The sequence below is a fragment of the Paramisgurnus dabryanus genome, chromosome 9, assembly GCF_030506205.2.
Source record: "Paramisgurnus dabryanus chromosome 9, PD_genome_1.1, whole genome shotgun sequence".
Lineage (NCBI taxonomy): Eukaryota > Metazoa > Chordata > Actinopteri > Cypriniformes > Cobitidae > Paramisgurnus > Paramisgurnus dabryanus.
Genome location: NC_133345.1, coordinates 38,027,389 through 38,050,735, shown reverse-complemented (window position 1 = coordinate 38,050,735; position 23,347 = coordinate 38,027,389). Strand labels below are relative to the sequence as shown.

Here is a 23,347-nt window from a genome sequence, read left to right as displayed (position 1 = left end):
TGCCTCCTACAGTATGTACTGTACACGGATACGGACTGATCGAGCTGCTAGAGCTAGTAAAAAAAAGAAGATAAAAACACAAACAAAACTTCAAGCAAATTACTGTATATTATTCTTATTTAATTGACTATACAAAAGGAACAAGTTAATTTTTGTATTTAATCTTTTTCTAAAATTCTTATATTATTGGAAATTAAAGATGCTTTAATACACAGTGTCTATCTTTGACACCACAAGAAACATAACATTTGTAGTTTGAAGTCATTTTACTCTTAATCCATAAATAAGTCACTCATTCTTCACTTTTTTTTATAGTGATACTTCAATGCAAACCGACCCCCAAGTTATTTTGTAACTACTGAGTTATCTTTCTTGCTGGCACATGTATAATCCTACTAACATTGTCCTGTCTTATGTAAACTAACAAATGTCCTCGTATCCTTTGTCTTAATACTGCCTTGGGTAATGTAAACATTCAGCCGTCAAATGCTTTACAAAAAGGCTGGGATTCATGCCACAGAACAGCACAGGGTTTAAAGGGAGGTGCCAGGACTAGCCAAACAGACACAGACTGAAATACTGGGGTCTTTACGACTCCTCGATAGTATACCTTGAATAAGACTTTTAACTAAGTTGATGCCCATATTAGAGAAAACATCTAAAGTTTACAATAGAGAGAAACAGAAAAACAAAAATCACTGATAAACAGAACACATGACTGAAATAAAAAAAAGCTACTCTTACTAACTATAAACACTGTGTGTGCCACAAATAAAGAAACTGAGATGACTCGTCTGTCCCAGGATTCTCCCACAAGCTGGAACGAGTCTCAAATTTGGCACATTCAAGATCCAAACAATGAATGCAGGTTTGCTTTTTTATGCATACCCTAAAATAGAGATTGTGTTTTGCTCTGAAATCCTAAGCATTTGTGTGCTGATTAGAACCCCTAAAAATGCATAATTATGCAAGGTCCCTTAACACACAACAACACGCAGCATTTTAGTTTAGTGGTCTGTGGCAAATCTCTCTGAAGGAAAGGGGGGGGGGTGCATAGAGCAAAGATGTACAATCGAAATCTATTCGAAAGTCTATGGGTGGATTAAATTGGTCACTATATTGTGCTGATTCTGAAACGGCTGTGAACCTCCGTATTCATTCCTTCATGATGGCTTTGAAGAACACGATTTAAAACACGATCCATGTGAAACTTAGTTCCCTGTGAGTGTCTCTAGTCGTCCTCGTCCTGGCTGATGTAGTGTGTGCTGTTGTGCTGAGCTGAAGGTAAAGAGAACGGTGAGGACGTCCTGGTGAAGAAGGGAAGACGGAAGGTTGGGGATGGAGAGCGTTCCTCACGTGTTGGACTGCTGCTAGGGCTTTGTTTGGGACTGATGGCCTGCAACATTCGTCCTTTACCCTCCTTCAGCATGTGCTTCTGTTATGAGATGTAATGCATAATATTACAATAAGAGAGATGTAAGATTATGAGTTTTCTGTTGGCAGACATCTTCAAAGATTGAGTTTTCTAATAGTGTCATGATTTACTAACTCTTATGCCATTTCAAATGCATTTGACTTTCTTCTGTGGATTACAAAAGGTGGTCACGCAGATAGGCTATGGAAAAATTTTGATGTGTTCCCACATACTGGAAAAATACACCAAGCATTTGTGTGGATTCGGAGGATTTGCAATATAGGATAAGTCATACGGACTGCTTATTCCACATTAATAAGAGACCAATGTATTCAGAAGGACATGACTAGATCCTGACAGAACTTTCAGTTACTTCATGACTCACCAGCGCCCCCTCTGGCCCAAACATCTCCAGAAAGTTCCCGATGAACTCTCGGGATTTCTCCTCCCACTTTTGTATGAGATCGATGCCTTTCTCTTCCACCTTCTGCACAAACTCTTTACTCTTCTCCTCCACATCTCGCACCTTCTGCTTTACCATATCTACACGCTCCTGCAGGTGGTACTTCTTCTCCTGTGAGAAAGAGGGCAGTAGAGTCAAGACACTTTCACATCATATCTAAATTTAACATCATAAATACACATTTCTAAAGGTGGCTTATTGATTAAAGTCTCCATAAAAATAAAAAACCTGTAATTTATTTTGTAATATTGTGGCATTTTTTTTTTACAAATGATTTATCTGTGAGCTTTATTATTTAAAAATAAAATGTATGTGCCCTCATATTCTTTAATCAAAAATGCAAACCTCCTCCCCTCCTCAAAATTATCTCTCTTTACTTCCGGTCATATGGTTTGGCAGGTGGGCGGCGTCGAGGAGAAGACTGCAGCGATTAGCAATTAGCAACCCAACTTCAAATGATCCAATCAGATCTCGATGGACAAATTTAAATACAACACTGCCTTATTTCATTTCAGAAGCTGGTTTCACTCGGATACACGTCACCATGGGGAAAATTAGGCAATCGATACTTCCGTTTCATGGCCACTTTAATGATTTCATCAGATGTTTTAGGAAGTACCCCATATGTTTTGTATACAGTGTCAGCATGTAACATGAATGTCTTTTAGTCCATTTTAATGCTTCTTTTTTCAGTTCAATATAACGCTGCATGTTTTCTGGTGTCTCTATTCAAATTCAGGAATACAAATTGATTTTACTTCAACTCTTGACTAGTTCTTTAGGAGGTATTAGTTTTAATATTGCTTTGAATGTATAATAATGGTGATTTTTCATGCTGTGGATTTACTACAAGATATCAAATTAGTTGTGAACGTAATACACTTACATTGATGAAGCTGACGTTCAGCTCTTTGGCAGTGTAGCCTCTCTGAAGGTTACGGCGCACATAAACATCATAGTCGCGCACGATACGTGTGATTATGTCAGATGTGGAAATGCCCTCTGTTCTCTGAGTTGGTGCAAACATGCCTTGAAAGACAAATATGGATTAGGTATTGTAGTTCATCTGATATCAATAAGAATCACTTCTGTTAACTGCATAATGCTAATGTTTTATAAATACCTACCTGCCTCCTTTATATGTTTGTACACATCATCACTTCCTGCTGAGATGTATGGGATGTCATCATGGGCGACAAAGTCTATCTGGGGAGAACCTTATATTACACTCATACCCAAAATGCTTTATAATATTTATGTATTTACAGATATCAAAGTATAACTGTAAACGATTATTTTTTTCCCGTGAATACGAACTCTGTGTTCAGCCAGAAATTCGGGCGTCAACGTCCACGGAGCGTTCCGGACCACTTCATCGACGTAACGGCAGTGACTCACTGCATCATAACGCTCATCCTCATTCATGACAGTGAAGCCCTTGAATTGATGTGTCAGATCATCACTGCATACTGGATAACAACAACAGGAGAGAAAATATCTGAGATTTACTTTTGAATCCTCTTAAAGCTGATGATACTCTTTTATCATAAATATTTCCTATTTTGTAATAAGGAGAGATGTCCAACATAACAGCAAAGGCATAAGTGTGCTTCAAGACTATGTAGCATCTTCCACTGTGAGATTCTGGAAATTTTATCGCCAGCGTTTTATGTTTGCTTATAATCTGAAATTTTGTTAACATAAGACTGACATTACACCTTCATAATCATGATATGACCCGTGTCATGAGCATGAAGGAGATTGTGCGCACATTTATGACAAATGTCATTAAGTGTCATTCGTTCAATTGTGTCATTTTTTATGAAAAGATGACATTGTTGAGATGTCTTTGTTATGATAACTTGTCATGACAACTTGACATTACCAAGACAACATAACGGACCACTTTTTACCAAAGATACAAATTGAATTTGTCATTAAAATGTCATTAAGTGTTAATACTCTGTCATATAGTTTTATAACAGCGTCATGAATATTTTTCTTGACCTCAACTACAGTGGTACAAATAAAACGTGTCATTAAAAGTTAATACTCTGTCAAATAATTTTATAACAGCATCATGAATATTCTTCATAATGTTTTTTTGTAGAAGTTTTCTACAGATGTTAGAGAAATAAAATAAATCATACAATAATAATAATAATAATTAAAATTGATAAAATTATATTTTACTGCATTTGGAGACAGATTCACCTAAAATTAAATGAAAACAGTACAATAATGGGTTAATACAGCATTGGGTCCATTTCACTGCAAAAACAGTTCATTAAATTAAATCAATTAATTATTCTTCTATGTCAGGAAATTTCAGAACCCTCTGCGTGAGGAAGAACAAGTTCTGTTAGTTGTCAATTTTTTTTATGAATTGTGCACATACATAAAGTTAACTATAATCTTTTGACATGTCTGTTGCATTTTGTTAAGGTATTTCAAATTTTTTGACATAGTATTAACACTTATTGACATTTAAATGACAGTTTAATGTAATGTTATCCCATAAAGTTTCTTAAATTTGATAATTATTCTATGCCATGTTTATGACACATTTATGACAAGTTATTACGTGTTGGTTTATGTCAAGTTGTCACAACAACAATTCAAACAATGTCATCTTTGCATTAAAAATGACATAATTGAACGAATGAGTTGTCATAAATGTGCATAAAATCTCCTTCATGTTCATAACACGTGTTGTGTCATGATTATGAAGTGTCATGTCAGTCTTACGAACACCCCTTCAAATAAATTGGAATTTCTCTCTCAAGGAAAAATTTTCATGAACTAGCGCATTGTGCGCTCCCTGGTCTCTGCTTCATTCCAGTTTGCATTTTCGTCATGAACTTTGATCTAAAATTTAAAAAGCCCTGGTCCAAGAGTTATACAATCACTATGTTACTGCGGCAATATGTGCGTAATCATTATGACACACCCCTTACAGCATTGTTCTTGCCTTTTGTTCACACAGAGCACATTATGAGGCACAAATGTTAGTAGGTCCCCATCCTGTGATCAATCATGAACATGTTTGTGTTCACACAAAAAGCAATTTCATGGCAATTTTTGGGAGTCAAAGTTCTGTGTGAAATGGGTTTCTCTAACAATTTAGAAAAGATGCATTTAGAAAAAGTTTTTTGGTGCTGTTAAACACTGCATCTTACAGAAAAGATGTAAACTTTCTGAACTCACCACCTACGATGAGATGCGTATTTGGGAAGAGGCACTTTGCCTGCATCAGAGCGCGAGCATGTCCAGAATGAAACATGTCAAAAATCCCATCAGCATACACGCGTACAGGACGACCTTCTGAAGAGAAATGAAAGGACATAATAGAAGGCTTGAATGTTCTTCACAACTTTTAATTGATTAAAACGTCTCTCATATAAAGTAATCATCCTTATCGATGCCGTGTATGAATAAAAAGCCCACCTGGAGTTCCACGTCGGGCCTCCTCCATGCTAACACGAACATATGGTAAATCTGCAACCTCCAGCTCATCAGAAAATGGTGCAGGATCTCCCACACACTAGAACCACACATGCAGACTTTAAAGTCAGTGTCTCCTGTGCACTGTGTCAGGATAATTTCTTACAAGCTGACTTTTTGACAATAACGCCCTTTAACTCCCCTTACCGAAGTTCTCCGTGGAACTTTTCGGACACACTCCATCTTCTTCGTTTTTCCATTCAGCTTCTCGCGCTTCCTCTTCCTGCTGATCCTTGAACTGTGTCCCTCCATCCCTGCAGGAAAAAGACATTTATTAAATGCTCCCATATGCTGTCTTTTATCATTTCTTATGTTCTGGTTTTAAAAGTAATAACATCATTTGTAAAATGCTGTCTTTTACCACAGAAACTAATTTTACATTGAAACTTTGCAAAACAGACAAGAAATGTGTTTACAATAATCCACTTGTAATGATAATGTTGGGCAAGGCCTTCCAGAGAGATTAAAAGTAGAAATTAATTGGGTTATAAACGCTTACAGGGCTCTCTGGAATACTTGATCCTTCCTGATTGGTCAGTCGCACATTCCGAGGTCTGTATATAGACAATTTCATCAGATGCACACGCGTTGTTTCAGTTACGCGTCTGAACCAAAAATAAACTTCTGATATGTATATATTTATCGATCTGGCTAAACAGATCTCTGAAACAAATACTTTGTTGAAAATAAAATGTTCTGCTTTACTAAAGACGAGAGGAGACGACGAGCATGGATCATTTGGCAGCCAGGGAAGAATTTAAGGATCTGTAGTTAACATTGTATACATTCATTTTGCACAGTAATGTTAGCTCAGTGTAATAGTTGATGCACGTTATATATATAACACATGAATGAAGATAATTTACTTGTCATTTATTTTACTTATAAATAAATAATAAATAAATAATTTAAAAGGACTCTGTTGTTATTAATTCTATGTTAAAGTCTACCGGAAGTTGTGTTTAGTGCACAAAAGCTGTTTGTTTATGTTGTTGCAGAAACCGTATATAGACCATATAAACAAACGGCTTTCGTGGTCATAACTTCCTGAAAACTCTGCTAAGAATAAATAACAACAAAATCCGATTTAAGTAGTTTATTTATATAACAAGCAAAATACAACACGTGGATTACCTAGGAAACCAAAACATTTGTTATTTTCAACGAGGTATTTGTTTAAGAGTTCAGTTTCAGAAACTAGTCCAACCAATAAAAAAAACCAGAAACCGGAAGTAAAGTTCGGACCAGATACATAATCGTGTCACCGCACGTGCGTCCGATGAAACCGTCTTACGCACTCATCCGAGTCGTCTTGACTGGGACTACTATGTATATTGTATTACTACTCTGCCACTTTTCTCATGCCAGGATAGAATTAATTACAAATGAGCTAACAAAATATTTCCAATCAATATTTTGTTTCCAATTATTTACTCAGGCAACAAGTAGCGGTGTAATAAGCAATACAATTGGTTGTTAGCGCAAAATAAACACCTTCAAGGGAGATTCGACGCCCTTCAGTTTTTCATCAAGTTTGAGTTTATTTGGCCATAACTCATCTTTATCCCTTACTTAAATCAATCTTAGATTTAAAAATGTGGACAAAACTGTAGACAACTAGACAAAACTGTCTAGATCGTGGTACGTTTAGCAGTCGGACTACATTTTGGGGCGTAGGCCTACTTGAGGGCACTTTTGTCGACGCAAAAACTCTTCTTACGCGCTTCATCGAAATAGGAGTAAAAAAGTGGGTATTTGTTCAGACAAGGTAATCCATTTTCCCCACACGTTAACATCTTTAAGCTTCAATGCTGTCCTTGTATTATAACAGTTTTTTATTGTTTATTTTGTTGAAATTGCGCTGTACGGTCCACCACTGCAAGCAAATAACAGCGATTTGTGTTTAGTTTTTACAAACAGTATTTTCTAAGTTCTGAGACTTATTAACTTCGTGCTACACATTTGGGCGGGGCTACAGGTGGGCTTATCTCATTAGTTAGTGGGCGGGGATACATTTTAGTCCGGCCTACATTTGTCGCTCTGCCCATAACTCTGGTTAAAATACGTTGACGTTGAAACCAGGAACTGAGATTAAAAACGTTGTTCGACTTCGTGTGGTGCCGTTCAGACTGATCGTATTATGAACTTTGTGTTTATTAACGTAAACTAGTATGATACAAAACTTAATGCAATAAAAGTTACTTTGGGGAAAGTGTTTCAGTCATATGTACGTTTGTAAGTGAGAGTCTTCTACCTCTAGAATGATTCCGACTTTGACTTATCCTTGGCGAAACCTAACATACTTTATAATAAAAGTGTAGTGACTGTTTAGGATGTATTAATAGCTGTTTTTATAACCATGGTTTTACTACACATTAAGGTTAGAATATTCCCAGCAAACACAGAATGTTACCCTTAAGTTAGTTTTTGGTTCTCTTTTGGTTATCGAAGCAATTTGCAGTTATGCTATAAAATGTAGTAAAATGTTAATGTGGTGTAAAAACTTTGTTAAATGGCACAATGGGAGAAGACATGCACACACATGCGCACACACACATTCTAACTAAGTATACATATCTAGAATTTAAAGCATCTCAAATACATAATATCTTTTTGTCCTTTGCACCTGATATTTTTGTGTCAAGTCCAGCATTTACATTGCACTGCTCAAGATCACACTCTGAGTGAAAGTTTGGGCCCCAAGTATTTTTTACTACATGGATGGGCGTTGCCTGGCCATGGAAAGCCTTCTCAACCGCGAAGATGCCAATGTTATTATCAATGCACTGACACTGAAAGTGCCTTTCAGGAGTTACTGCATTGTCTTTGTCACTGTGTTGCCTTCTTATATGAGTTCTTAGATTTTTCACAAGCAAAGTCAAATTACATTGGCTGCAAGTAACAGTCTTTCTTCCAGGGCGTTTTGGCAGAGTGCTGGTTGGCTGAATTGGCAGAGCGCCGGTCAAATGAGGTGGCAGGGCACCGGGTGGCTGAGATAGCAGGGCGCCTGGTGGCTGAGCGCTGGTCGAGTGAGGTGGCAGGGTGCCGGTCGAGGGAGGTGGCAGGGCGCCGGACGGCTGAGCGCTGGTCGACTGAGGTGGCAGGGTGCCGGTTGATGGAGGTGGCAGGGCGCCGGGTGGCTGAGCGACGGTTGAGTGAGGTGGCAGAGTGCCGGGCGGCTGAGAGTTTGTCGAGTGAGGTGGCAGGGCGCTGGTCGACTGAGGTGGCAGGGCGCCGGGTGGCTGAGCGGCGGTTGAGTGAGGTGGCAGGGCGGCGGGCAGCTGAGGATCGGTCGAGTGAGGTTGCAGGGCGCCGGGCGGCTGAGGTGGGAGGGCGCTGGGAGGCTGAGCGCCGGTCAAGTGAGGTGGCGTGGTGCCGGTCAGGTGAGATGTTAGAGTGCCGGGCGGCTGAGGTGACAGGGCACCAGGCTGCAGGGTGGATGAGTCTATGTTGGGTGGATGAGGCTGGGGAGAATGTCTGGCAATGTGTGCCAGCAAATGTGCCCGATTTAATACAGTCTCTGAACAGTAGCAGCAGTGAAAGTGAGATTTTGCCCGACAGTTTAAGTTGCATTTTATGATTGTGAAATCTGAAAGGATCAACAGGTCAATCAGTGTTAAAAGAATTTGTATTATGTGTAATTCGTAACCAGATTCACTAAATAAAGTGACAAAAACAAAAGACTTACCCTGGTGTATCACTGCCAACTGAATGTGATTTTTAATGTGATAGTACACCAGCGGTGGCATGCTGGTGTACTTACAGAAAGGGCACTTATCTGTACAGTCTTTTAACAACTTCTCACACTCCCCCTTGGTTAACACCGTTTTATGCATTTTATTAACTGGGAAAACCTACAATGCCAAGGATCAGCAAAAATAAATAAGTACCGAAATAAGTAGGCTACAGAAAGTCAGTTTTATCAGATTTGTTATCAGAAGTGAAGTTTCATTACAGTGACCTTTAATAATTGAAGAGCTCAGATGCAAAACCCGTCAGACGTCGTTTCTTCTAAACAAGCTTTTTTATCCGGTTTATACACCAATCTGGCAAAACGCGGAAGTAAAAGCAGCGCCGCCATTACTGCGGTGCCTTGCTGCTAAGGAAGGTGCGGAAGTAGCGTGTTGGTCTCGGTGTATGCGGCTGTTGTAGATGTTAGCTGTGCGAAATTTTTTTTTTTTTTTTTTTTACGTATTCTGTCCAGTGATGCCGGGAAGAGCGTGTTGTGTGGTTGGCTGTTTTAACATCACTGGATTACAACAATTTGTGAAATTCACAAACCTGCTGCACATTGACTGCCCATGTTTACGGCCATACAGACTACACAAAGCTCCTGGTCGAGCTGAGGATCAAGATGTGCGTTTTATGTAGAAAAATTAGACTAGTACTTGAATGTAGGATTTATGCTGAGTAAATGGTCGTAATCTTCTAGTGGCACAGAGTTTGTTCATCATTAACAGAGAACTGTTTGTAAAGTTCATAAAGTAGTATAAATCTGTTTCAGCGGACCATCCCTGATGATACAAACTAAACTGGTTTCCATACCATTATGAACCATCCTTTACAGTTAAAAACATAACAGATTTCTTTTGTGTGCCATGTTTTGGGTCTTATTCCGGAAGGATTGAATTTTTGGTTCCTACAGAGACCATTAAACTATATTTATGCATTTGGCAGATGCTTTTATGCAAAGTGACATAACAAGGCATACATTTTACCAACCTGTGTTCCCCTGGGTTCAAACCCCTGACCTATGTGCTGCTAACACAATGCTCTACCACTGAGCAATACAGGAGCACACTTACACTATTTAACAGCATCAGGTACTGTATGAACAATAATGCCTCTGTGTGTTTCAGAGACTGTAAGGGCATTATCAGGAAAAAAATACTTATTATACCATGTGTCTGTTGAATGCTGTATTCTGATTGGCTGAGAAATGTTCCGTGGGTATGCATTTATTTCTGATAACCGCACACCTAACTTGTCAAATGTCTTAAAAATAGGCACCAGAGCAATGTTTGTGGTAACCGTGGTATAAAATGAATAATTGACTCTGGTCCTTTGAATTATTTGAAAATAATGCACACCCACGGTGTAACGGCACTCCGCGAATGCACCTTGGGTGTGCATTATTTTCTTATAATTCAATGGCCCGTCATCAATTATTCCTTACTTATTGAGATCAAAGAGTTTTATGACAGTTACAGACTAAGAGTAGGTTTAAAAGTAAACTTTAATAAAGTTATCTCCAAATCATGTCTCTCAAAATTGTGATGTTGGTACAGGCTTGCATCACATTGAGCATCAGAATGTTAAGAGAGCAAAGAGTCACAAGTTAATTACAGCATTCTGTATTTTGCCATGGTAACAGCTCAGAGTGACCAAAGCATCAAATTAACTCTTTCACCGCCATTGACGAGATATCTTGTCAATTAAGAGAAAACGCTTCCCCGCCAATGACGAGATTTTCCGTCTTTCCGCAATACCGCTATTATCCACTAGGTGGCGCCCTTCCGCAACTTTTTAAACCCGGAAGTATTGCCCTATGGCAAGCGGCTGCATGTCCGTGTTAGGGATGTCACGAGAACCGATACTTCGGTACCAAGTCGATACCAACATTTTTTTAAACATGACGGTACCTGCTTTCTCTGGTACCGGAGGTACCGAGGCTGCAATACTCTTCCGGGACTGATGGGGGCAGCATATACGCGCGTGTGTATTTGACGCTCCACAAGAGTTAAAGATGAGGAAGAACGCCTCTTACGAGCACACGGGAATCTCTCTAAAGTAGTTTGTCGCTATCAAACATAGAATTTGGCAAAGCTCTCAAAAGACAGACCCTCCGATCTCTTTAAAGAATTCGAGGTAAGTTTTAATTCACATTAACATTATATACAAACTGTAAAACTTTAATTTTATACTGAAACCCAGACCCTATATTATGTTTGTTTGAGGCAGCTGGCATTAATGCCGTGTAACCAGCTAACTTTATGCTAGATGTTATGCTTTGTGTAAGTCAGTTATTTGTTAATGACGCTGCATTTGCAAATTTATAAACTAAATGGGCGACCATGCATCGCCATTTAGTCATCCTGTCAGCAAAATGTAGCCTAATGTCACTGGATGAAGTATTAAAATGTTAAGGGTTTTTAATAACTATTTTCATCCTGCAACAATGTCAGTGATATTAAACTAATGCTTGCATTCAGAGTATGTGTATGTGCACGTGCGTGTGTTTATAAGTGCACCTTAGCACCTGTAGCTTTAGCTGATTTATTAGTCATTGTCAGACAGTATGTTAAATAAATAAAATGTATTTCTTATTCTCTCTCTTTTTAACAGTATCAACCAGAGGAGGATGTACACCAAGAGTGTCAGGAGAAAAGTCAACAAACATTAACACAGACAACCTAAACAGAAGCTCTTAAAAGTTTTCTATAATGTTGAAATGTTTTAATAAAAAAATTATATTTAAGTATGATTGTTCTTTTTTTACACACTGTTGTACCGACTTAGGTACCGAGTACCGTGTACTTTTTGTGGTATTGGTACCGACTACTAGGGTTGGGCGATGTCCCCATAAATTGGCAGTTGACGATGGTTACGTAAACCATCGCGATGGACGATGATATCGTTAGGCGGGGGGGTATTTTAATTTTTCGTTATTATTCGTTATTATATAATTTTTATTCGTTATTTTACTTTATTACTTCCACTTAAGAAGAGTTGTGCACTTTTTATTTTAATATATATTTTACATAAATACTATTCTGTACTTAAAATCTATAATTTTGTTATTTTACTATCCCAACTAATGTCTCTTTCCTATAGGTTGCACCAGAGTCGTATAATAACAGAGTTACGACACTCACATAGACGTCCGTTGTAAGAATGGAATGCGGAAGTAACAGCGTTTCATGTAGTGACCGGTAGTGACGCATAGTTCCAAACGCAGCACTGAAGCCCATTCATTTCAATGGCACCTGCTGGTAAATCGATGAAATTACCGTTTCTCTTTACATTTTCTGACATTTCATTAATATAGTCAACAGTGATATTTTATGAACTCTGCTGTAGGTAATGATTATCGTTAATAATAACTAGTAAAAATTTTATATTTTAATGAGTTGTGTATAATGTGTGAATAATATAGATTTAATGGTTTAATATTTTATTACTGGTGGCCATCTACTTTATACTTATCTTTTTTATATATTACGAGTAACACTAGGGGGCAACAGCGACAAGCTAAATGCCTTATAAGAAAGTCACACTGCTTCACAATGCTGCTATGTGTTTCATTGTGTTTGGTAAGTAATACGAGTGATGTATCCTCGAAAATCATGTATAATTATATCAACATTTAATGTGTACTATAAATACAATTAAATATGAATTTAGTGTGTTTCTGTTATGCTTCACTGTTACAAATAACCGCGTTGGCGATCTTTTTTGTGATTTTAATATAGTAAAAGTGTAGGAATTATGTTTTTAGCAGATTGATAGCCATTTATATAGCCATATTTTGGTACAAAAATAAAAGATAAACTGTGTTGCTGTAGTTGGTATAGATAACCACAGTTATATTTGGGTCACAAATAACTGTTTATCTTTATTAACTGATTTACTGTATTTCCATCACTCCCTAGTAAAAAAAAAAAAACGTTATAAACACAGTAAGTATAGTGATCAATTCCCATTACAAGCTAATATTTAGCTAAAATAGCTGAAAACCTATGCAAACAGATTGACAGCCCTGCTTGGTTTGGAACTGTAGAACGTTACATGAATCACGTGACCGCGCGGCGGCGAGATCAAAGCGTTTCGTAACTCTGTTATTATACGACTCTGGGTTGCACATAAGGGGAAAAGGTAGCTTTAATCCACTGAAGAAGAGTTGTGCACTTTTAAGCACCTTTTAATCTCTTTACATAAAAATTTTTTTCTATTTAAAAGCTATAATTTCATTATTTTACTAACCCAACGACTCCTCCGCGCTTTCCAAATTTTGCACGTAAATATCTGCGCATTATGTGCCACCAGTACTCCGTCAGAGAGCGGGTCTTCAGCACCGCGGGGAGCAGCCAGCACTTCAATCCGCAGCTTATTAAAACTAGACAAAGTGAACAGGGCCAGACACATCTAAATTTAAACATGGTCTGTGTATGTAAATCCCGCGTTTCGGTCGGAGTGTTGTTCCCGTTTTCTTGTTCTTGACGTTCCCTGAATTCTGGGTTTATATCTTAATCTGCCGCTTCAGTGCAGTATAGCCTCAATGTAACAATGAGCACGATCTCCCGAGACACTACAAAAGGCTACTAATAAATGATTAATATGGGCTGTTTTCTTGTACAAAATTAAATATTTTAAGATAAATGTACAACATGTAAAAAGACAAGATTCTAGCAATGTCAAGATTAGGGATGGGCATTTTCCAGTAATTTACTAATTTTTTTAATATTTAATTTTTCGAATATTTAAGCTGTTAAAGAACGAATATTCGTTTATTTAAATTATGTTAATTAAGACATGCGTGTTTTGTATTTTTCATTTTGTCATAATTTCACAGAAGGCTTATAATTAGGAAATATCCACAGCAAGCTAAACTTATATTTAATTATTGCCATTAAACTGCCATGTGCAGTTATCCGGTTAATTTTCGAAAGAGCACCGCAAATAATAAATGTTCTCCGTTTCATTTCGTTCTCCGTGTCTGTCTCTTTATTAACAAAATAAAGTAGACTTTATAACAGAAAGCTTACAAATCTCTCATGATGTGTTGATTCGGGCGGCGGAGAACAAACGTTTAATAACACGTGAGCCCTCACTGAGCCAGTGGCCAAATACGGCGCGGCGGGGACAAACCCGGAGATAAAAGGAAAAACTTAAATTCGTCTGCAATCTGCATTGCCAAACAATCTGAAATACATACAAATTAATGTTCATGTATATTTTACATTTAAGTCTGTAAAAGACAGTATAGATGAAGTGAAAAAGCATTAAATAAGTTGTTACCCTTTGGTGGCACATTAAAAACAAACAAACATTCGAATAGCATTTTTTAAATTCGAATTATTATTGCCATTCGAATATCCGTGCCCATCCCTAGTCAAGATCAAATGCCCGACATTTCACAGACTAACACACGTCACGTCTCACGTCTTCTATTTAATTTATAGACCAATTCACGCAAAGATATTAGGTTAACTATAGTCTATATAGAAGAGAGTAAGTGTATGTCGACTCGCAGCGGAGTGGGGAGGGGGCGTGGCATCACGATGGTGTCTCTCCATCGTGATGTCAGTCAACCATCACGATGGACGATGATATCGTCTATCGGCACAACCCTACCGACTACTATATTTTTGGTACCGTGACATCCCTAGTCCGTGTCTGTTTTAAAGATCGCTCTAAATGGGATCTCTATGAAAAGTCACAAAAATGGAATTATCTCTGCTTTCTGCTCAAAATGTGGTGTTTTTGCAGAAACCTACCCATATTCAAAAGCGTATTACAAAAGAACCACTGAAGGTAGGATGAAACGGTTTTCTTTTGTTTGAAAGCAGAGGGTCTGTTCTTTCATTTGGTATATTGTATGTTTATATATTTAAAGAAGAACATTTTCTGGAAGGCATTAAACTTTGGTGAAAATCGTGAAAAACGCTGGCGCTGGCTGGCAACTTTTTTTTTTTAAACGCTGGCGGTGAAAGAGTTAAAATGTTGCAAGTTTTCAGTTCATTTTGTTAACAACATTCATTACAATAATTCATTCATTCCTTAGTTTTCTCCAAACCCACAAGTGATGTACATACTATGCAGAATATGTAACCTGATTCTAGATTCAAAATAGACCCATACATTTCAAAAAAGGTTTGCATTAATATTTGCATTTACTTAAAAAGGGTTGCATTAGATGAATATCAAACAAATGATGCTCAATCTTTAATAAAATAATCCTGAATACCTGTAAGCACATGTATTTTACTGCCACAACTGGTTTTGGCTAACAATTGACAATCGGTTTTACTGTTGACATCAATTAATATAGTCTTAATTCATTATGTTGTCAATAAATTGCCTTCATCAGTAAGTTTTGGCCACTGTCTGACATCTACCCAATGTTCCCTTTCACCTGACACTTTCTTTCATGAGCAGGATCCGCTTTAATTAAAATATCACTAGAGCTACTGTAACACCATCACACTCTGCAGGCACGCAGTAATGGCGGGAGTCAAGATGGCGGCGCTTATGGATTTCACGGCGGATTCATCTATAGGTTTAGTTTCATTAAGATCTTTAAGATTTAAATATTTCAGATCGGGCAGAGTGTGATATTTAGCAGGTTTTGAAGAAAAAAAAATGCATCTGATCTCTACAATTGTTTATCAATAACAATCAAGTTCATTATACGTGGGGGGAAACCTTATGAGAAACTGCCCTTATATACAGTACAATCAACTCTAATATTATATTAAAACTATGGCAAATACAGTGCGCGTACTTACAATGCAGTGACATATAACAGAAGTGATGTATGCTGAGGCATCGCCCAATATAGAGGGTATGCACATGACATCACCTTTGGCGAAAGTGACTGCGGTTACGCCCACTGAGTGGCGAAAGACAGAGCGGCAGAATGAGTGTACAGTGTGAAAACGCGTCTAAATGGGACACAGCTGTTGTGCGATAGACAACTATCGGTTTACAGTCTGCCAAAAAAAAACACCGAAAGGAGAAGTAAATAGATCGTTCATGCCAAAGTCCACAGACCACAGGTGAGTTGACAAGTTGCTAGGGTCACTATCAAGCAGAGGTTTTACTTTCTACTTAAAACTATTTTTTCAAGTGTTTGTATTTTATTCGTGTTTTTCTTTGGAAAACATACATTCCAAAGCATATTATCATAATTATTACTCTATTACATTTCATAAATTCAAGTTTTTGTTTTACATTTAATATTTAAGTACATTAACGTACTTTTACTCAAGTAAAAGTACACAATTTTAATGTAATTAGGTATTAAAACATTTGAATATGCAATATTAAAGAATACACACTGTACACTCAATATGCCGCTCTTTCTTTTGACACTCGGTGGGCGTAACCGCAGTCATGCTAACCGAAGGTGACGTCACGTGCATACCCTCTATTACCCCGTTTACTAACCAATGAGACGCGTTGGGGGCGAAGCACCACATGTAGCCCTGCCTCAATGTTTAGCAACGCCCCGTACTGCAAAACCTTCTCGAAACAATCGATGTTTTATTTCACCCTCTCTCCATCTAAACTGCTCTATTGTTCGCTGAAAAGCTGCTCAGTATTTACTATACAAAAACGTATATTACTTGCCGAAAGCATCGGTTAATATCATCATCTCATTTTTGGTGGCGTTTTTGGCGGCTTTTGCATCTGAGCTCCTTAGATTTTCTCCACAGTCCCTTTGGACGACGTCATTTCAATTAAAACCTGATTCTAGACAATTCTGTTATCCAGCACAGGCAACAAACTAACAGAGATATATTTTTAATACACAACAGTGTAACTTAAGACTCAAAAACGCAAACCTGATATAGTAAACGTCTCAATGCAAAAAAGCCGACGCGTCTAACGTTAAGCAGTAACGTTATATAAGTTTTACACTTTCTCTAAGGAAGATATATCTAACGTACTTAGTAGTGTACTAACCGTGAACGTGCACTCAGTAGGCTGGTTTTCTCTTTTAATGACGGCTTTTGTGTTTGTCATGAGTTGAATACCGCACACACTGGAAGTTATGATCGGCCCGTTTCTAAAGAGTTTCAATTCACCCTCCATCTGCCGCGGTTATGACAGCAACGTCTTTACACTACAGCACAGCTCAGCAATAACACGCACGCACACTTCCGCTCACAGGACACACTTCCGGTTTTATACAACGCCATCCAGCGGTGGCTTATGGCATGAAAAAAATGTAAATTGCTAAGAAATGTATACATATATATTGTCAAAGATTGAAATCAAACTGTGATGCTCCCAATCTAATTTCATACAAAGATTCACTTAAAGGGAGCAAAACTGAAAATGGTGTTGTCATTTACTCACTCTCATGTTGTTACAAAGTGTAAAAATGTCTTTAATGAACACGAAGGAAGATTTTTTTGACTAATGTTTGTAACCAAACCAATCAAAGGCCCCATTGACTTCCACAGTATTCTTTTTCCTTCAATTGAAGTCAATGGGGCCTCTGATCGGTTTGGTTACAAAAAATCCTCAAAATATCTTCCTTTGTGTTCATCAGAAGTGAAAAAGAAAATTAATTCAGGTTTGTCACAACATGACAGTGAGTAAATGATGACAAATTTTCATATTTGAGTGAACTATCCCTTTAAGTGTTACTGTGATTATGTGTACCTGTGCATATTGGTACCTGTGCAGTTGGGTGATGCATGTGTATTTGTAAACACCTTTTCTATATAACTACTACTGTTAGATATAACACAGGGCTCCAGACTAACTTTCACTAGGAGCACAGTGGCCCCCAACTGAAAATTTTAGGGGCGCAACCAGAAAATTTAGGGGCATATACCGTAAATCAACATGCTAACCAAATATTCACATTATTACTAATAAATACTTTGATGATAGATGCAGAAAATACAGTGTGCTAAATTTAAAAATTCAGTGTCACATCACAAAAAAATGTCAAATTTACTGGTTGCACATTGCGACTGGATGTAAAATTCAGTGGCACACTCTCAAATTTTGGTGGCAAAATGCCACTATTTGGTGGCAGTCTGGAGCCCTGTAACAGTATGCTTCACACTGTAAAAAGCAAAAAGTTGGATCAACTTTAAATATTACTTCAATTGGTAACACATACAATTTTTTTTTTCAACTTTTATGTGTAAAAAAAAAACATTTTTGGGGGTGTTACCAATTAAAGTATTTTTTAAAATTGTTCAGACTTTTCACTTTTTACAGTGCATAGAGACTAACCTCATGCTTACATACAGAACAAGTTTACATTTGTGGTTCATTCAATTTAAGAGCACTGCAGTAAAATAAAAAGCAAGACATTTGACATATCACAAGCTGTATTTATCAAGGAATTAACTGTACAGAATCAGTCAGGATCTGAATTACACAGCATTGATTCATTCACTGTTTCCATGTGTATTAGTGTCACCCTTGTACAGTGGCTGTGAGTGAGAATGAGGTTTTCAACATGCACAGCAGTGCCATAACAAGACAATGTTATTCATGCAACCCGAATTGCCCATGGGTTTCCTGTTTTCGGTAGATATATCCCCATCTACCCCATTTTTACAGCAGCAATTACAATTGTACATGTTGTTGAACTGCTGAGCTAAAACCAGTGGTGCTTAGGGGTCTGACACTATAGACAGGATTTGAGGAGTGTGTTTCAGCTGTACCCAAACATTTAAATGCAATAAATTACTGTGAGTGTTATATATAAAACCCATATAATTTTATACTGTATATAAAAAAGAAATTAACTTTTAAGAATATACAGATGCCAGTGAACCTAAACATTTAAAGAAGTCTGTTAAGGCTATTAAACCATAAGTGGTTAAAATTGGAATTGTGCTTTATTAATTAAATTGATCAGATTTTAGATTTAATTACATAAAAAATGTTTTAATAGTGAATGTTAAAAATCAGAAGGCTCTGGTTTTAGACAAAACCACAATGGGGTTTCTAAATAATCCTTTTAAGAAAGCAAAGAATCCGTGCTTTGAATTACATCTCAGAAGATCTGTAATGTTGAGTCTCTCACTGACAGAAAACTGCATGTGTGTTTGTGAGCATGTGCAAGTAACACTTTTTGTAGAAATACTGATTGAAATGATCTCATCCCAGACCCTCAAGCACCAATCCTCCGCTCACAATAGCACTGTGCAATGGGGCAGTAATTTAGTGCAAAGGAAAAGTTGCATAAATTTTCTACTTGCAAGTGTATAGATAATTTCTGCTGACCACCACATTGGATACTTTCACTACATACCCTCTGCCTCTGTATATGTTATACTATTGCATAAAAATAGGATTTCTTTTTGTACCAAAAATTAGACTTGGAGACAAAACCAAGGGAGTGCAAAGGAAAGGAAATTCAGACACAGACACAAAGCTCTTTAGATATATATCAAATGCTTTGAGACCGTATAGAGAAATGAAGCTGACCATTGTATATTTCAAAATATTGGCAGAACATGGTACATTACAAAAGCATTTGCACGATGCTGTTTTGATAAGAAGAAAAACAAACTTACAGACAGAAGACTAACTTATTAATACTGATAAAAAAAAAAATCATACATGAACATTATCTCCCTCTCAGTGATTGGTTTACAGAAAGATCAGTTTACAGAAAGAGGACCATTGCTTTTAACATCATTTAGCATTTTTACATCAACACACAATGCATTAAGGACTAAAACAGACAGACTTTTAAGATGTAGACATTGAGGCACAAACATGATACCTGAAATGATTATGTTTCCCTTTAACACGCTGTTCTGCTTCAACCCTGTATTGTGTGCACTAAAACAAATTGCATGTCATCATGAAGCCACAATGTCATGCATTAATTTCAAATGCGATGAAATATTAAAACAACAGGAATAACAACTGAATTTGACTTGTGCCACTGTTTGCAGAGTTGTTTAAAGCATGTACTTTAACATTTGACTATATCTTGCATTTTTTGCTAGCTACGGGCTTTCTATACTATTACCTGCAAAACTAACATTTTAAGACAACCATACAGTGGTGGAGCACAAAATAAAATATTAAACCAGTCAGGGAAGACTATTACTAGAATAACATTTACATAAAATTCAGTGTAACATTACAAAGCCTATATCCTTTTAGCCTTGAATGCAATGTTTAAAATTATGTTAAGGGAAGCAGGATATGCCGATTAAAAAAAAACATATTGATTTACAAAACAATCAGTTCTGTGCTTGGAAGACTTTTAAATACAAATAAAGATGTAAACAATCTTGTGTTCAAAATAGCAGGATGTCAGATGCAGTGGGTATAGCGTACACACGTGCAGAAACACAAACACACGTACAACCAAGCTGGATTTGGTTTACTGATCGCAACAGCAAATAAACATAACATTTTACATTTAATGCATAATATGATACTGATGATTGATATCTTCTTCAAAATAAGATTTGAGAATACACGCTCACAAGCTGTTTCTCTTTTTACCAGACCTCTATTTTAACGTTAAATTGTATAGGCATGCTCGGATATGGCGTTTGATGAAGCTGTCGTCTACAAAGTGGCGAGACTATACTCAAAAACTGTGTGGAAGAGCCAATAAATACAAATCAATACATTAATAGTATAAAAGAGCAAAACAACTTACAAAACAAAGAGACATGCTCTTCAGAAAAAGATCAACCTTGAGAAAGATTTTGGCATATTTTCATTCTCTTTAGCGTGAGATTGTATAGAACTGGCGTTAAGACGTATAATATACAAATAGTGACGGGTACATGTACATATGGATCATCTTTTTCACAAACAGATTAGAAAATAATCTTCATGAGCTACTTGACCACAACATCTTTCTCTTTTATACTCCATTTGCCTATGCTATCAGCTCCTTTGGCCCTATGGAGCTCCTGAATAGGACATGGTCATCAGTAGACACTAGAGGGCGCTCTCTGACACGTGGCAGAGTTCGGTGCACCTCAGTGCCGACTGATTCCATACGCAGCTGGACAGCAAGACATGAAGGGAGTTCACAGTGACGCCTTTGATTCTCGGTTCTGTCAGAGCACTTTTCTGCTTTTGTCAAGTTCTGGTCTCTGTCTCACAGAGACTGACTGGGTGCTGTGGAGTGCCTTATTTCTTCTTGCCTGTCTTTTTTTCAGGCTTTTCCCCTTTGTCTGAACGCACAGATCCTCCATCGGCTTTGTCAGACCTTTCACCTCTCTCCGATCCCCCTGCCCTGCTGCCTGCCCTGCTGCCTTCTCTGCGCGTTCCCTCGTCGGTGGATGAGGTAGTTGGATTGGTCTGTCCCTGTTTGGTAACGTCTTCATACTCGTTTATACTAGCCGTTATACCTGTGATCCAGCTCTTCATATCATCCTGCAACAGAGAGTTTGAAGACTTACAAGAGTTTGACACACAAATAACAAATGACTAGACCCATGGGGTCCTATGTACACTTCCCATTTGTTTGTTTATTTACAAATATTTTGGTACTTTTTTACCTTTATAGCTATCGATAGGGTGTAATGCTCTTAGATCTAACATCATATTTAACACATTTGATCAAATTTAAACGAATTTAATCAGTAGATTCACCAAACCATAGAAACAATATATTAAAGTCCCCCTGAGTTTCATAAAGTCCCTGTGAAATTAAAATGGACAATTCTTGTTTTTATGGAACATTGCAGTGTTTATATTTATGCGTGTTAAGTCATAATTTAAAAAAGTGCCATCATAAACTTTAATCAAAATATGAACATGTACTTCCGCCCTCTTGTGGCGATCATTCTCTAATTACGTCAGCTAGACAGCTTGGGTGGGAGAATCCGTTAACTCCGCCCCTATAACTGTCAGTCTGTTGTGAGTTCCATTTCTGAATGAAACGCCTACTTTTCTTTATCCAATCAATTCACAATGGAAAACACAAGCCATACCGCTATTACCTTATGCAATATTCTGTTTCACTCGGAAATATGTCACAACACATGAGTAAAGTCTTCCGTTGGGGAACTTTAAGCACCAATTTTCACAATTTTATATTTCCTTTGCTGTGTAATGCTGCGTTCACACCAGCCGCGGTAGAGATGTCAAGCGCGAGTGATTTCAATGTTAAGTCAATGTTGACACGCGTCTGGAGGTCTCGTGGCGTGAATGAAGCGTTTAGCGCGGCGTGGTAGACGCTACTCCGCCTCATTCGCGCGTCTAGTTCACGCAAATGCCACCAATTGAGCGTTTGCCGGGCAAACACGCGAGTTGAAAAATGTGAACTTTGGCGGAAAAACGCGCCACATTAACCAATCAGAGCTTGCTTTTGAGCAGTGCAGAGTAGCGCTTGTTGTTTGTAATTTCTACGATCATAAATGCAGACATGGTTTTATGTTTTAGTATCCTGTCCTTACCAATCTGGGCCCGGTTCCCAGATAACGCTCACTCTTAGCGCGCTAAGAAGACTCAAAAAGATATATCTTACCAAAGTTGTTTATGTTCCCCGAAGTGTCTAAACACGCTGCCTCTAAGTTTGATGTAACAAAGGGCTGTCCCAAGTGAAGGTGCTGAATTATTTGCGATCAATCGCTCAGGGATTGATTTTCCACTTCACGGGAAGGTGCATTAGGGCAGTGGTTCTCAAACTTTTTCCGCGTGGGGCCCCCTTTGTGTACGGTGCTTTCCTTCGCGGCCCCCCAAAGAAAATGTATGACAAAAACTGTTCTAAAATTTATTTTTAATTAAACAAAACATATTAAGTTATACAAAGTAGTGCTGTTGGTTAGTAGCCTTATTTTTCTTAGGTTTAATTACACAGAATTCATGATAAATGAATGTATTTTATAAAATGTCAAAAAACTGGGGCCCCCCTGGCACCATCTGGCGGCCCCCCCTGGGGGCCCCAGACCCCAGTTTGAGAACAGTCACGACAATGTGTTAACTGAGTGGATCAAGTAGTCCGAGCTGATGTGACTGAATGGAGGCCATTTTCATAAAATCCGCATATATGAAATGTAGAAAAGGATGTAATTGTATGTACTACAGCCCAAAAGGCAAGCATATATGAGCATCGCGTTACGTGCTCTAGATTACTCACGGGGCGAATTGTTTTTCATGTCACTCACGCAAACAAAAACAACGCTGTCCTCAAGTTGAAATTTTCAACTTGCAGGCAAGACGCTATGTAACACGTTTGCAGCAATCTTGTAATTTGCGTCGCCCGTTGCAAATTCGTGTCGATTGAT

The 23,347-nt window shown here is 37.8% G+C and overlaps 2 protein-coding genes across 6 annotated transcripts in view; both read right to left on the bottom strand.

Moving 5' to 3' along the window:
• Window positions 1-89: 89 nt before the first annotated feature.
• On the bottom strand, window positions 90-17,264 carry pcyt1ab (phosphate cytidylyltransferase 1A, choline b). 2 transcript variants are annotated; one of them, XM_065282842.1, is made up of 11 exons: window positions 17,070-17,264; window positions 9,070-9,235; window positions 8,008-8,970; window positions 5,529-5,635; window positions 5,325-5,421; window positions 5,085-5,201; window positions 3,195-3,346; window positions 3,005-3,083; window positions 2,764-2,906; window positions 1,800-1,988; window positions 90-1,435 (listed from the first exon to the last, which is right to left on the bottom strand). In XM_065282842.1, the coding sequence occupies exons 1-11, from the start codon at window positions 17,196-17,198 to the stop codon at window positions 1,232-1,234; spliced, it is 2,346 nt and encodes a 781-aa protein (XP_065138914.1). In that variant the 5' UTR covers window positions 17,199-17,264; the 3' UTR covers window positions 90-1,231. The 2 variants fall into 2 exon arrangements, with proteins under 2 accessions (XP_065138914.1, XP_065138915.1); XM_065282843.2 differs by lacking the exons at window positions 8,008-8,970; window positions 9,070-9,235 and having other exon boundaries at window positions 17,070-17,209.
• Window positions 17,265-19,547: 2,283 nt separating this feature from the next.
• sptbn4b (spectrin, beta, non-erythrocytic 4b) overlaps window positions 19,548-23,347 on the bottom strand; it is a 76,345-nt gene continuing 72,545 nt past the window's right edge. For all 4 annotated transcript variants that reach the window (XM_073815823.1, XM_073815824.1, XM_065282847.1 and 1 more), the window contains exon 37: window positions 19,548-21,491. In XM_073815823.1, coding sequence (XP_073671924.1) covers window positions 21,246-21,491 — 246 coding nt within the window. In that variant the 3' untranslated portion in view covers window positions 19,548-21,245. The remainder of the gene's footprint in view (window positions 21,492-23,347) is intronic.